General features: G+C 40.5%; 2 protein-coding genes across 2 annotated transcripts; both read right to left on the bottom strand.

Annotated features, from left to right (window-relative positions):
• Positions 1–631: 631 nt before the first annotated feature.
• LOC124140053 (cell wall protein DAN4-like) lies at positions 632–7736 on the bottom strand. Its single transcript, XM_048384365.1, has 5 exons — positions 7422–7736; positions 3762–4109; positions 2927–3250; positions 2149–2227; positions 632–1985 (listed from the first exon to the last, which is right to left on the bottom strand). Exons 1-5 carry the CDS (start codon positions 7471–7473, stop codon positions 1817–1819), a joined length of 972 nt encoding a protein of 323 aa, XP_048240322.1. The 5' UTR covers positions 7474–7736; the 3' UTR covers positions 632–1816.
• Positions 7737–8917: 1181 nt separating this feature from the next.
• On the bottom strand, positions 8918–15617 carry LOC124140014 (cell wall integrity and stress response component 2-like). The gene is made up of 5 exons (XM_046507346.2): positions 15543–15617; positions 12021–12368; positions 11197–11496; positions 10409–10487; positions 8918–10248 (listed from the first exon to the last, which is right to left on the bottom strand). Exons 1-5 carry the CDS (start codon positions 15592–15594, stop codon positions 10080–10082), a joined length of 948 nt encoding a protein of 315 aa, XP_046363302.2. The 5' UTR covers positions 15595–15617; the 3' UTR covers positions 8918–10079.
• Between the last annotated feature and the right edge of the window lie 217 nt (positions 15618–15834).

The following is a 15834-nucleotide window of genomic DNA, read 5'->3' as shown; positions in this document are numbered from 1 at the left end:
CCATAAACATGCGTCAGTCAAGGAGTTTATTAGAGATCGTGAACGGCGATCCAAGGACACGGCCGTAGGTGACATATACGCCCATGTTACAGCCTGGGGTATACAAAGAACAGAAATGTACGGCAATGTTTACCACCAGCAGGAAGTAAGTGTATAATAGATACGACGTCAAACATGTGTCATTGTTACTACTTGTATAGCTGTGCTGCCGTATGTGTATAAACAGAACTAGACGTTAACGTCCGTATATCAGTATTTCGTTAGATACATATTCTTCTTCGTGTGTATTCAATCACCTTTTTGGACCTTGTTGATATAAGGGTAATGCTATTTTTCAGGGCATTATCATTTGCAGAAGCCCGAGGGTACGAAGGAGGGCTGTTGAAAAGACCGAGGGCTTCTGCAAATGATAATGCCCTGAAAAATACCATTACCGTTATTATAGCTAAAATGGATAGAACTTGTAATTAAATAAAAATAAACAATTTCGGTTTTGAAACATTCATTGCAATCAACACGAATGTCACTGACCCACTTTTACAAATATGGAAACGTCATAGAACAAACCAGATGACGTCACTATTGAACGTGACGTCACCTATCATATGACGTCACCTAACAACGGGCGTGATAATGGCCCGTCGTCAAGCAATATGAAGGCATTATCAAGTTATAATGGCCCGCTCATTTCTGATAACATGCGGACGGTTTAATGATAATTCTATCCATTTCAGCTATAATCCCTTATATAAAACAATCATGTTGTGATTATATCAATGTAATAGTTATAAAGTAGTGTTTGTACCCTGTTGAAATAGGAAAGTAGTGTTATAGGGTTATCGCTGGGTTAAGTCTGCTTTGAACTGTATGAGAGAAACGCCCAATGTGATGCAAGTATTACAGCTTTGGTGAAACTAACGAGTGTGGGCTGATAAACCATTGCGCCGTCGTGGACAACTTGGTCATCCCTCCCTCCCTTTCTACTCAGAAGGCCTATATACAAACATCGCTCTTTAACACTAACCGGTATTAACACACTGCATGGCCTCATCCTATATAGACAGTCTATATACTTGATGCAAAGCAGCATCACGGCGCTAAGGTCAATGTTGTGTGGTGAGAGAAGACATTGAATGTTTGAAACAGACGAACGAAAAACTGTTCGCCTATAATCAAATTAGTAAACGATTGACTTGTTCGGTATTACAATGACGACATTAGTTCTCCCTTCCACAAGAATGGTAACGGATATCCACGGACGGTGACAAGAATGAAGACACATGAACAACGTGTAATGATATTATGAATTATTCCTGTGCATGTGATCAGGATCCACTGTGTTAGGGGCGATGGGATAGCCTAGTGGTTAAAGCATACGGTCGTCACGCCAAAGCTCCATGTTCGATTCCCACATGGATACAATGTGTGAGGCCTTGGTGTCGCCCGCCAAGATGTTGCTGGAATATTTCTACAGTTGGCGTTAAACCCAGATCTCTCACTCGCTGCGTTAACTCTCTTGGCTTTCAACTTCAGGCGTAGGCATGTATTTGATTTGCAGTGCACGTAATGTCCTTATTAGTCCTGGCGTGTGATACAAAGTCCTTGGATCTACATGCACATGTACGGAAGTCCATATCCACCCGTTGTGAAACACATTCTCCAGATTTGAACGCATGCGTTTGTTCATATACACACAACATACAGTGAGACTGAATATGTTAGGTGCATCCAATCAATGTTAAAATAATTGTGGTAACAGGGGTACAAGATTAACCCTTCTCTCGTTAAACAAGACGCAAAACAAATTGCAGTATATCTATGGCACATTGATGTATGGATTGGCTGTGCCCTTTGAGGGGTTTGGATCTATTATGTCATAGGTGTTACTCGGCTCCTGTGTTCTGGGTTTGAGCCCTGAGTAGGTGGGGTGGACTTCAGAGACTGGAATGTCATCAGACTTCTCCTGGCGGGACCTCCACCATCTTCTGTAAAACAAACCATAATTAATCATGTATAATTTAAGCAACATTTTCCACTAATATCAACGGCCACATATAATCTCCCTGTTTGTCTACATGTACCGATCAGCCTTGACCATTTGTGTTGACAAAACATACATTTAGAGTCATTTGGCTTCAATGTCTGTACCTTGATGTGACGACGTATATTGCACCAGCAATGACGTCCAGCACGGCACCTGTAGCAACTCCAGCAGCAAAGATACCACCTGCAATAAAACCCATAATGTTGTCTCAATCACAGACATTATAACACCTTACTATGTGGACACTCGGGATGAATCTGTATCATGTCTTAATTACTTCCAAGATCCAAGGACTGCTCCGAAGTGTTATATGTTCAGCATGATGTTTTTCGATTATGACCCTTGGTTTGTCAGTAAGATATGGATGCTTCTGTGCTTCACATTACACATGTAATCTACCACAGGCGCGATCGGGTAAGCTTGTGGTTAAAACATTCGCCGGTCACGCCAAAGACCCGGGTTTGATTCCCGACATGGGTACAATATGTGAAGCCAATTTCTAGTGTCCCCCGCCGTGATATTGCTGGAATATTGCTATACGCGGCGTAAAACCATACTCACTCACTCACTGTAAGCTACCACGAGCATCACTTTGGGTTTTCTTCTCGGATTATAATTACACACTGCAGTGTAATTGAAATATTGTCATTTCCTGGTTCAGACATCACGGAAATATTCCCTTAATACAATGAAGTTTCAAGGAACATTCAATAATACTTTTCATCAGTACATGAACATATTTTATCATTGAGTTGATAAAATTATTGCTGAATAATCTATCAACCGATTGCAGAGAAATAAGGTCATATCATGAGGGCATTACATACATGAGTGCGTGCCACGCTTTGAACCATATGCGTAGAAACATTTAGGAAGTTGTACCTGGAAAGTCATTGTTACGCGATTGACATCCTTTCATGGAGATCTGAGTTGTTGTGAATGTCGCTTTAGTAGTCCCTGGCCCTGCAGTTAATCCAGTAGACACAGATGTGGTCTGTCCTTGGGGAGTGATGGCGGTTGGTCGCAGTGTCTCTGTGGCATGCGGGGGTGTAGATGTAAGACTCTCTGTAGTTATCGTTACTGCTGTTGTTTTGGGAGAAGTGGTAGTGGTAAATGTCAACGGTAGTGTTGAAACCAAGGTTGTTGAAGGAGTTGTAGTTGTGTAACTGTTAGTGTTTGGCACGAAACACTCTATGTTAAGCTGGACTGTTGAAATAAAAACGAAGCATCACTACTATTGCCTTCAATTGTTTTTAGAATCCCCTTGCAACAAAACATAAATTGTATGGACTTATTTACTAGTTATTGCGAAATCAGAATACAATGTACTAATACAAGGGTACTTTGCATTTATAGAAAACACATTTCTTAAGGATTTTGAGGAAGCAAAATTAAAGTGTCTTTGCGAACACCATTAACATAATACATCAGGTTTATTTTCACTCCTGAAACGCCTTTTATTTTAACTGCGTCAGTCATGACAACCCTTTGGATCCAGGCCAAGTAGCCACCACGCGTGCCCATATCTCCTCACCAGGGTTGATGGTGAGAGACTGTGCAGGTACAGTTTGAACAACTCCATTTGTAGTACATTGTCTACCAGTGTTTATTTGTTGATGGAATATATACATCTATTTCAATATGTACATAATTAATACAGTTTTATGTCAAAACAATATCATCAATTCGATTGTTTTTTAACCCTCACATCTCTCACCTGACGATGATTTAAGCTTGAACTGCAGCTGTCCTGACAGTCCTCTGGCTCCAGGCGTAGCCACCACCAGTATCCATACCTCCTCACCGGTGTTGACAGTCTGAGACCGTCCAGGTATAGTTTGAACAATACCATTTTTACACTCTGAACTAGTCCTCCACTTCTGTATAGTCATGTATGTATCACACTGTTGTGTCCAGCTATTAGAGAACATCTCCACCTGTGCTGTCTGTGACACGGTCAGTCTACAGGAACACATCCCTCCCCCTGTGTTGATCTGTGTTGTAGACACATTCAGTAGGATTTGTTTAGAGCTTGTCTCTGTCCCAGAGGAGCATGTCTGTAGACCTTGACAATAAATACCAATTATGTTTTAACGGTCACACCCTACAGTTACACGGAAATACAGTACACCATGTACACATACACAGATATCCATACCGACAAAAAACACACAATGTTAATACTTTTCGTTAGATTCTAAATAATTATCATGTTTATATCATAAGACATTCAGTTGGTGGAAGACAATAAACAGTGTCATAAATGATTCGATGTATGACAAAGATCAGTCGGTAGTGGTAGAGTTGTGTATTTAACTATTGGGTTTCTTTGTATATATCAGTCTCACTCAAATTTACTCCCTTACATCTCCGCAGACGGTAACGTCAGGTAAAAGCTGAGCGAGCTTTGACCGACCAATCAACACAATTAAGATGCGTGAGACGAGCATATGTAAGTTTTGTAAGAGGTATCTGCTTTATTTCTGTTCCACTTCGTTTCTGTACCACCATAGACAACAAACATACCCTCGATAGTGCCCGGTATTTGGTGTAGATGCCGGGTGGATGTTAAACATATCCACAACAGCAATATTGCGGTTATACACTTTAGCAGTCGGAACTCCTCAGTTAGATTCATTTTCGAGTTACAGAAATCAAATTTGCTTGTCTGAATGCTTTTGTCACTGGTGCCGAGAATATGGAAGGCTCGACGCTGATTGGTTGATTAGAAAGTTCACCTGACGCGACCCCCGACCTCAGATCTCTAAGCAGAGAGGAATCGTGTAGGAGTAAAGATTATGTTATTTCTGTGATCGAAGTGAGTGAGGTAGAATTAATGTGGTGTCGGCAATATCTCAGCTATATAGTATGTATCACACTTTTGTGTCCAGCCCGCAGGGAACAAATCCACCTGTTTTGTCTGTGACAGTTTATATATGAAAATATCCAACCCCACCCCCCCCCCCCCCCACCCCCCCAACCCCACCCCACCCCCCCAACCCCCAACCCCCACCCCCACCCCCGATTGTTGATCTAGGTTGTAGACAAATCCAGTGTGTGCTGGTCGGTGTCCCTTAGGAACAGCGAGGTCTGAAGATCTGCGTGACAAAAGAAATAGAAGACCCAAAACTTCAAGGGGACATAGTATCATCATACTAGTTATATTTGATGTAATAGTCGTCCAACCCTGACCCTGCATTAATCTGTGCTGTAGACACACATTATATGACGTTGGAACTAATCCATGCCTTTGTACATCTTGACAATAAATAAACTGTTATGTTCTTAAGGTGACACCCGACAGGTACATATAGCGGTACATTAAAAAACATATTGTAGAAATCCCGAAATGCATTTTTGCCAAAAAAACGTCACATGTCTCTTCATATGCTTCCGTAACAACATAATGTTTATACTTTACTTCAGATTCCAAATATCATGTTTATAACATAAGAAAATTCAATTGGTGGAAGATGAACACTGTCTTGAATGATGTGATGTGAGACACTAAATATTCTGCAGTGTTATAGTTTTCTATTACTTTCGTTGTTTGTTTCAAATTGATTTAAAGATTTCAAACAGAGATTTTACCTACTGGGTTTCTTTATGTATATCAATCTCACTTAAATCAGATTTTCTACTCCAATACTCAACAGAAGGTCGTGTCAGGTGAAGCCTGAGCGAGCTGTGACCGCACAATCAAACTGATGAAGGATGCGAGGCCTAGTCAGATGTCAGCTTTCTCTTACACATATGGGTTATTTTTCTATCCCCAAGATTCGGAAATTTCGATCTCAGCAAAAGAAATCCACCACAGAAAACAAAATGACCCTCGATTAATGCACCCTTTTGGGTGTAGATGCCATAGCGGTATAATGATTTAAAATATCCACAACTATATATAAGCGCAGCTTTACTCTTTTTAGCAATCGGATCTCCTCGATTATGTTCCTTTTCGAGTTACAGAATTCCGATATGATTGTCTGGATGCTTCGCTCACACGTGCCGAAAGTGTAAAAGCCTCGTCGCTGATTGGCTGATCATCTGACTCGACCTCCTGTCTCAGATCATCACGAGAGAGGTATCGGAGTAAAAGATTTGATTTTAAGGAGATTATTATAATGATACTTCTGTGCTCTAAGTGATTGAGGTACAATAAATGTCGTATCAACAATATCTCAGCAGCCTTGGTTATAGTAGAAGTGATGAGTGACTCCCTACGACACAGTCGACTGTGTTTTGTATGTAAGAATTCTAGAATCGGTAACAATCACAGATCGTCTTTATTTCCCAGAATGTTCGCTTACATAATGCAAACATTTTACCACCATATTTAAATCATCTAACAGTGATAATAATGAAACAATAGCGCATCTATTAAAACAGACTCGTTTCGCGCTGGGGAAAAGGAAGCGACAATGGTATGTCTTATAAGTACACTATTGTGTTACAACTTCCACATTTGGACGTCTGGGAAATGGGACGTAGAAATCAGGACGGGGTGGATCGGAGTTACGTCAAATGAACGCATTATATATGTGCAAGTATACAATTTTACATATAACTCATTTAGTCTATGAAACATCGTCGGGTGGTATACATACTATTGAGAAGGATGCGATCGCAAAAGGTATTGGAAAGAGATACCCTATCAGCGTCGGTCGCGGAGCTTCCTTGGATGGGTGACCGCGATTCGGAAGCTTGGCTTCTGACAGTTTCTAGGACTTCCGTACTGCCACAGCCTGAAGCACATGTAACACATGTGGCGTCTCCTTGGGCAAGTGACTTTGTTCGAAATGTGCCTCTTTTCACCCAGCAGTGAATGGGTACCCGAAAGGATGGGATGAACATGTGGTTGTTAACCTTCTAGCAGGCATCTGAGGGTTGAATACTCCCCAGGGAGCTGAGAATGATTCTTGAGTGCACATTGATCCAGTGACCGGGGTAATAATATCGCTTTCAGCAGTGGTGTGGAAATATGCGCAATATAAATAGCCTATTATTATGACTATTTTGATCTCGGCGGCTGGGGGATCAATCGAATCGTAATTTAACTTCATGAATATTGTAGATCTTATTATGTTCTCTGACCAACAACACATAAGAGTCTCAAATTTGATAGAATACTCAGCATATGTACTGCAATGAACTCGTTCAACAAATAAAAACGTGAAAACTATCAGGGGTCTTTATGGGCAACTCGGACATCTGCTCACTTGTAGATAGTTTACACACCGATAGATAACCTAATGTCTCGGTGGCATACGTACAGAACCAGTATATATAGATCACTGACACGTGAAGAGCAATGTTGACTGAGCGCCTGTTACACAGTGTATTAGGTAACATAATTACCAGTATATGGCTGAGTTCTTACCTGAGATTACTGACGGCAGTGTGAGGACAACGAGAGTCAACAAGACGTCCATGATGATCAAATTTTAGATGTACTTTTCTAAAGTGATATATGTCTGGTGACATTCATATCCAACCAGGAAGATGATGGTTGTGGTATCCTCGATAGCAGCCTTTGAGTTATGCCCCAGTGGCTTTGTTAGAAATACTATTGGTCTTTGTATGACTACCAATCTGGCTTTTGTGTATAATCTGATATCACAGGCACATATCCTGTGAAGTCTCGTTATTCCCGACTGTACCTTTCCTAATATAACGCCCGGGTAGACATTTTCAGGGTTATGTGATATTGACTACAGTGTAATGTTTTAGAGGGTTGGATTTCCGGACCGGTCGGGTCCAGATTCACGAAGAAGTGTATATGTATATAGGCATGCATGAAGCTTTTAAACAAAATTCTTGTCTCTATATAAAGAATTGTCAATTTAATTATTCTGAATTCTACCTCCACAGATAAATGTAAACAAATCTAGATATTTAGAAAAAAATATGTAATCGAAATAACTCGTTTTTTATTGTTGCACAGAAATTGGTACACGAACATGCCCCAAACGCCATCAATCCTTCATGTGAAACAGCACAGACTTGTTTGTCTTATAATTACTCAATACTCTTAACACCGTGTCCACTACTTCCTCATCCTCATCTGTTGCCCTCCTTGCCGTTTTCATCACCTAAACAGACCAGCTGAAAGTATAAATCGTTTACAAGTCGGTTTATGTCACGCTAATCTACATAGCGAGTCTGACATGAAACCTCCATTTACACCAGATTTATTCAAGTTTAGTCTCCCATAAAGATGCGTCAGTCAAGGAGTTTATTAGAGATCGTGAACGACACTCCAAGGACACGGCCGGTGGTGACATATACGCCCATGTTACAGCTTGGGGTATACAAAGTACAGAAATGTACGGTAATGTTTACCACCAGCAGGAAGTAAGTGTATAATAGATACGACGTCAAACATGTGTCATTGTTACTACTTGTATAGCTGTGCTGCCGCATGTGTATAAACAGAACTAGACGTTAACGTCCGTATGTCAGTATTTCGTTAGATACATATTCCTCTTCGTGTGTATTCAATCACCTTTTGGGACGTTGTTGATATAAGGGTAATGCTATTTTTCAGGGCATTATCATTTGCAGAAGCCCGAGGGTACGAAGGAGGGCAGTTGAAAAGACCGAGGGCTTCTGCAAATGATAATGCCCTGAAAAATAGCATTACCGTTATTATAGCTAAAATGGATAGAACTTGTAATCAAATAAAAATAAACAATTTCGGTTTCGAAACATTTAGTGCAATCAACACGAATGTCACTGACCCACTTTTACAAATATGGAAACGTCATAGAACAAACAGATGACGTCACTATTGAACGTGACGTCACCTACCCTATGACGTCACCTAACAACCTGCGTGATAATGGCCCGTCGTCAAGCATTATGACAAGCAATTAACAAGTTATAGTGGCCCGCTCATTTCTGATAACATGCGGACGGTTTAATGATAATTCTATCCATTTCAGCTATAATCCCTTATATAAAACAATCATGTTGTGATTATATCAATGTAACAGTTATAAAGTAGTGTTGTACCCTTTTGAAATAGGAAAGTAGTGTTATAGGGTTATCGCGGGGTTAAGTCTGCTTTGAACTGTATGAGAGAAACGCCCAATGTGATGTAAGAGTTACAGCTTTGGTGAAACTAACGAGTGTGGGCTGACAAACCATTGCGCCGTCGTGGACAACTTGGTCATCCCTCCCTCCCTTTCTACTCAGAAGGCCTATATACAAACATCGCTCTTTAACACTAACCGATATTAACACACTGCATGGCCTCATCCTATATAGACAGTCTATATACTTGATGCAAAGCAGCATCACGGCGCTAAGGTCAATGTTGTGTGGTGAGAGAAGACATTGAATGTTTGAAACAGACGAACGAAAAACTGTTCGCCTATAATCAAATTAGTAAACGATTGACTTGTTCGGTATTACAATGACGACATTAGTTCTCCCTTCCACAAGAATGGTAACGGATATCCACGGACGGTGACAAGAATGAAGACACATGAACAACGTGTAATGATATTATGAATTATTCCTGTGCATGTGATCAGGATCCACTGTGTTAGGGGCGATGGGATAGCCTAGTGGTTAAAGCATACGGTCGTCACGCCAAAGCTCCATGTTCGATTCCTACATGGATACAATGTGTGAGGCCTTGGTGTCGCCCGCCAAGATGTTGCTGGAATATTGCTACAGTTGGCGTAAAACCCAGAACTCTCACTCGCTGCGTTAACTCTCTTGGCTTTCAACTTCAGGCGTAGGCATGTATTTGATTTGCAGTGCACGTAATGTCCTTATTTGTCCTGGCGTGTGGTACAGAGTCCTTGGATCTACATGCACATGTACGGAAGTCCATATCCACACGTTGTGAAACACATTCTCCAGATTAGAACGCACGCGTTTGTTCATATACACACAACATACAGTGAGACTGAATATGTTAGGTGCATCCAATCAATGTTAAAATAATTGTGGTAACGAGGGGTACAACGAGGGGTAAAACATTAACCCTTCTCTCGTGAAACAAGACTAAAAACAAATTGCAGTATATCTATGGCACATTGATGTATGGATTGGCTGTGCCCTTTGAGGGGTTTGGATCTATTATGTCATAGGTGTTACTCGGCTCCTGTGTTCTGGGTTTGAGCCCTGAGTAGGTGGGGTGGACTTCAGAGACTGGAATATCATCAGACTTCTTTTGGCGGGATCTCCACCATCTTCTGTAAAACAAACCATAATTAATCATGTTTAATTAAAGCAACATTATCCACTTCTAATAACGGTTACATCTCCGTGTGTGTCTACATGTACCGATCAGCCTTGACCATTTGTGTTGACAAAGCATACATTTATAGAGTCATTTGGCTTCAATGTCTGTACCTTGATATGGCGACGTATAGTCCACCAGCAATGACGACTAGCACGGCACCTGTAGCAACTCCAGCAGCAAAGATACCACCTGCAATAAAACCCATAATGTTGTCACAATCACAGACGTTATAACACCTTACTATGTGGACACACGGGATGGATCTGTCTCATATATTAGTTACTACCAAGATCCAAGGACTGCTCCGAAGTGTTATGTGTACAGATATGTTTTGATTATGACCCTTGGTGGATGCTTCTGTGCCTCACATTACACCTGTAACCTACCACGAGCATCACTTTGGGTTTACCTCTCGGATTATAATTACACACTGCAGTGTAACTGAAATATTGTAGAGTCATTTCCTGGTTTAGACATCAAGGAAACTTTCCCTTAATACAATGAAGTTTCAAGGAACATTCAATAATACTTTTCACGAGTAGTTGAACATATTTTATTATTGAGTTGATAAAACTATTCCTGAATTAACTCTCTAACGATTGCAGGAAAGTAAGGGCATATAATGAGGGCACTATATCCATGAGTGTGTCATGCATGACTTATGACACATATTTTGAGAAATGAGTATGAGCAATTCAAATCTTCTTGACATGTTAATTTTAGGTGTAGTAAAGAATCGGTGTCTTCTATAGAAATAACTGTGTTTTCCACATACCTTCAACCATAATGGAGTTTGAAGAAATCGTCTGATAGAAAACGACTCACGAAATCATTATTATGGCGTGTCATTGCTACGCTTTGAACCACATGAGTAATAAACATTTTAAGAAATTTGTACCTGGAAAGATTTTCTTGGGGATCTGAGTTGTAGTAGCTTTAGTAGTCTCTGCCCCAGCAGTTACTCCAGTAGACAAATATGTCGTTTGTCCTTGAAGAGTAATGGAGGTTGGACGTTGTGTCTCTGTGGTAGGCTGGGATGTGGATATAAGTCTCTCTGTAGTTGTCGTTACTGCTGTTGTTTGTGGAGAAGTGGTTGTAGTTAATGTCGACGAAGATGTTGAAACCGAGGTTGTTGAAAGAGTTGTAGTTGTGGAACTGTTACTGTTTGGCTCAAAACACTCTATCTTTAGCTGGCCTGCTGAAATGAAAACGAAGCATCAATACTATTGTCTTCAATTGTTTTGAGATTCCCCTTGAGGATGTGATGTGAATGCCCCGTAGAATATAAATATCATTATAAAGAAATAATTTCCTGGATCTTGCGAAATCAGAATACTATTACACGGGTTCTTCCTATTTATAGAAACTACATTTTTTTAGGATTTTGAGGAAGCAAAATTAAAGTTTTATTGCGAACACCATTAACATAATACATTAGGTTTTTGTTCACTTCCGAAGTTGCCTTAAGTTTTAACTGCGGCTGTCCTGACAATCCTGTGGATCCAGGTGTAGCCACCACCAATAGCCACATCTCCTCACAAGTGTTGACAGGGTGAGACTGCGCAGGTACAGTTTGAACAACTCCATTTGTATCATATTATCTACAATTTTTATTTTTTAAATGGAATACATACATCTATATCAATATGTATATAATTAATACAGTTTTATGGCAAAACAATATTTTCGATTCGATTGTTTTTGACCCCTCACATCTCTCACCTGATGATGATTTAAGCTTGAACTGCAGCTGTCCAGACAGTCCTCTGGCTCCAGGCGTAGCCACCACCAGTATCCATATCTCCTCACCGGTGTTGACAGTGTGAATCAGTCCAGTTATACTTTGAACAATACCATTTGTACACTGTGAACTAGTCCTCCACTTCTCTATGGTCATGTATGTATCACACTGTTGTGTCCAGCTATCAGAGAACACATCCACCTGTGCTGTCTGTGACACGGTCAGTCTACAGGAACACATCCCTCCCCCTCTGTTGATCTGTGTTGTAGACAGATCCAGTAGGACTTGGTTAGAGCTTGTCTCTGTCCCAGAAGAGCAGGTCTGTAGACCTTGACAGTAAATACAAATGATGTTATAACGATCACACCTTACAGTTACACGGCAAAACAGTACATCATGTACACATACGCCAATATCCATATCGACAAAACACATTATGTTGATACTCTTCTTTAGATTCTAAATAATATCATGTTTATATCATAAGACATTTCAGTTGTCGGAAGACAATAAACAGTGTCATAAATGATTTGATCTATGACAAAGATCAGTCGATAGTGGTACAGTTGTGTATTTAACTACTGGGTTTCTTTGTATATATCAGTCTCACTCAAGTTTACTCCCATACAGCTCCACAGACGGAAACCTCAGGTAAAAGCTGAACGAGCTTTGACCGACCAATCAACACAGTTAGGATGCGTGAGACGTTCATATGTAAGTTTTGTAGGAGGTTATCTGCTTTATTTCTGTTCCACTTCGTTTCTGTACAACCATAGACAACACAGTTACCCTCGACAGTGCCCCGTTTTGTGTATAGATGCCATGACGTTTAGAAACGGGTGGATGTTCAACACATCCACAACAGCAATAATTCGGTTTTACATTTTTGCAGTCGGAACTCCTCAGTTATATTCATTTTCGAGTTACAGAAAGTAAAATAGCTTGTCTGAATGCTTTTGTCACTGGTGCCGAGAAAATGGAAGGCTCGACTTTGATTGGTTGATTAGAAAGTTCATCTGACGCGACCCCCTGCCTCAGATCTCCACGCAGAGAGGAATCGTGTAGGAGTAAAGATTATGTTATTTCTGTGATGGAAGTGAGTGAGGTAGAATTAATGTGGTGTCGGCAATGTCTCAGCCATATAGTATATATCACACTTTTGTGTCCAGCCCGCAGGGAACAAATCCACCTGTTTTGTCTGTGACAGTTTATATGAACATATCCCTCCCCCAGTGTTGATCTATGATGTAGACAAATCCAGTGTGATTTGTGTAGGGCTGGTCGGTGTCCCTTAGGAACAGCTAGGTGTGAAGATCTGCGAGACAAAAGAAATAAAAGACCCGAAATTTCAAGGGGACATATAGTATCATCATAGTTATATTTGATGTAAATAGTCGTCCAACCCTGACCCTGCATTAATCTATGTTGTAGACACACATAATATGACTTTGGAGCTAGTCCATGCCTTTGTACACCTTGACAATAAATAAACTTGTATGTTCTTAAGGTGACACCCGACAGGTACATTTAGCGGTACATAAAAAACATATTAGAAGAAATCCCGAAATGCATTTTAGGAAAAAACGTGACATGCCTCTTCATATGCTTCCATAACAACATAATGTTCATACTTTACTTCAGATTCTAAATATCATGTTTATAACATAAGACACTTCAATTGGTGGAAGATAATTATAAACATTGTCGTGAATGATTTCATGTGAGACACTAAACATTCTGCAGTGTTATAGTTTTCTATTACTTTCGTTGTTTGTTTCAAATTGATTGAAAGACATTAAACAGTGATTGTACCTACTGAGTTTCTTTATGTATATCAATCTCACTCAAATCAGATCTTCCACTCCGATACACAACAGAAGGTGGCGTCAGGTGAACCCTGAGCGAGCTGTGACCGCGAAAAAAAAATGAAGGATGCGAGGGCAAGCCAGATGTCAGCTTTCTCTTACATACATGCGTTATTTTTCTATCATGCCATGGCGGCATAATGTTTAAAGTATCCACAACTATGTATTGGCGCGGCTTTACTCTTTTTTGCAATCGGATCTCCTCGATTTTGTTCCTTTTCGAGTTACAGAAATCAGATATGCTTGCCTGAATGCTTCGCTCACACGTGCCGAAAGTGTAAAAGCCTCGACGCTGATTGGCTGATCATCTGACTCGACCTCCTGTCTCAGATCATCACGAGAGAGGTATCGGAGTAAAAGATTTGATTTTAAGGAGATTATTATTTTGATGATACTTCTGTGCTCTAAGTGAATGAGGTACAATTAATGTCGTATGAGCAATATCTCAGCAAACTTGGTTATAGTAGAAGTGATGAGTGACTCCCTACGACAAAGTCGACTGTGTTTTTATGTAAGAATTCTAGAATCGGTAACAATCACAGATCGTCTTTATTTCCCAGAATGTTCGCTTACACAATGCAAACATTTTACCACCAGATTTAAATCACCTAACAGGGATAATAATTAAAAATTAGCGCAGCTGTTAAAACACACTCGTTTCGCGCTGGGGAAAAGGAAGCGACAATGGCTTGTCTTATAAGTACACTATGGTGTTACAACTTCCACATTTGGACGTCTGGGAAATGGGACGTAGAAAACAGGACGGGGTGGATCGGAGTTACGTCAAATGAACTCATCATATATGTGCAAGTATACAATTTTACATATTACTCATTTCGTCCATGAAACATCGTCGGGTGGTATACATACTATTGATAAGGATGCGATCGCAAAAGGTATTGGAAAGAGATACCCTATCAGCGTCGGTCGCGGAGCTTCCTTGAATGGGTGACCGCGTTTCGGCAGCTTGGCTCCTGACAGTTTCTAGGACCTTTCTACTGCCACAGCCTGAAGCACATGTAACACATGTGGCGTCTCCTTGGGCAAGTGACTTTGTTCGAAATGTGCCTCTTTTCATCCAGCAGTGAATGGGTACCCGAAAGGATGGGATGAACATGTGGTTGTTAACCTTCTAGCAGGCATCTTGGGTTGTATACCCCCCAGGGACCTGGGATTTTCTGGAGTGCAAATTGGTCCAGTGACCGGGGTAATAATAGCGCTTTGAGCAGTGGTGTGGAAATATGCGCAATATAAATAGCCTATTATTATGACTATTTTGGTCTCGGCGGCTGGATGATCAATCGAATCGTAATTTAACTTCATGTATATTTGAGATCTTATTATGTTCTCTGACCAACAACACGAAAGAGTATCAAATTTGATAGAATACTCAGCATATGTACTGCAATGAACTCGTTCAACAAATAAAAACGTGAAGACTATCCTGGGTCTTTATGGGCAACTCGGACATCTACTCACGTGTTTATAGATAGATTTCACATAGGTAGATGACCTAATAATGTATGGGTGGCATACGTACAAAACCAATACCTGACACGTGAAGCGCAATGTTAACTGAGCGCCTATTACATAGTGTATAAGTTAAACATAATTGCTAGTATATGGCTGAATTCTTACCTGAGGTTACTGACGGCAGTGTGAGGACAACGAGAGTCAACAAGACGTCCATGATGATCAAATTTTAGATGATCTTCTCTGTAGTGAAATACGTCTGGTGACATTCGTATCCAACCAGGAAGTTGATGGTTGTGGGATCCTGGATAGCAACCTTTGAGTTATGTCCCAGTGGCCTTGTTACAAATACTATTGGTCTTTGTATGATAACCAATCTCGCTTTTGTGTATAATCTGATATCCCACAAACATTTTCAGTGAAACCTTGTTATTCCCAACTGTTCCTTTCCTAACAA

This window comes from Haliotis rufescens, unplaced genomic scaffold, assembly GCF_023055435.1.
Source record: "Haliotis rufescens isolate VD_foot unplaced genomic scaffold, xgHalRufe1.0.p SCAF_5, whole genome shotgun sequence".
In the NCBI taxonomy this organism is placed as follows: Eukaryota; Metazoa; Mollusca; class Gastropoda; order Lepetellida; family Haliotidae; genus Haliotis; species Haliotis rufescens.
This window is presented reverse-complemented; position numbering and strand designations above follow the sequence as displayed.

Bases quoted from the DNA above. Each gene is read 5' to 3' on its own strand.
- LOC124140053 (XM_048384365.1), bottom strand. From the start codon at position 7,473: ATGGACGTCTTGTTGACTCTCGTTGTCCTCACACTGCCGTCAGTAATC. The intron at 4,110-7,421 runs GTAAGAACTCAG...TTTATTGTCAAG, and splicing joins ACTGCCGTCAGTAATCTCAG to GTCTACAGACATGCTCCTCT. The intron at 3,251-3,761 runs GTGAGAGATGTG...TTATTTCAACAG, and splicing joins CAAGCTTAAATCATCGTCAG to TCCAGCTTAACATAGAGTGT.
- LOC124140014 (XM_046507346.2), bottom strand. From the start codon at position 15,594: ATGGACGTCTTGTTGACTCTCGTTGTCCTCACACTGCCGTCAGTAACC. The intron at 10,488-11,196 runs GTACAAATTTCT...GTTTTATTGCAG, and splicing joins CCCCAAGAAAATCTTTCCAG to GTGGTATCTTTGCTGCTGGA. The intron at 10,249-10,408 runs GTACAGACATTG...TTTGTTTTACAG, and splicing joins CTATACGTCGCCATATCAAG to AAGATGGTGGAGATCCCGCC.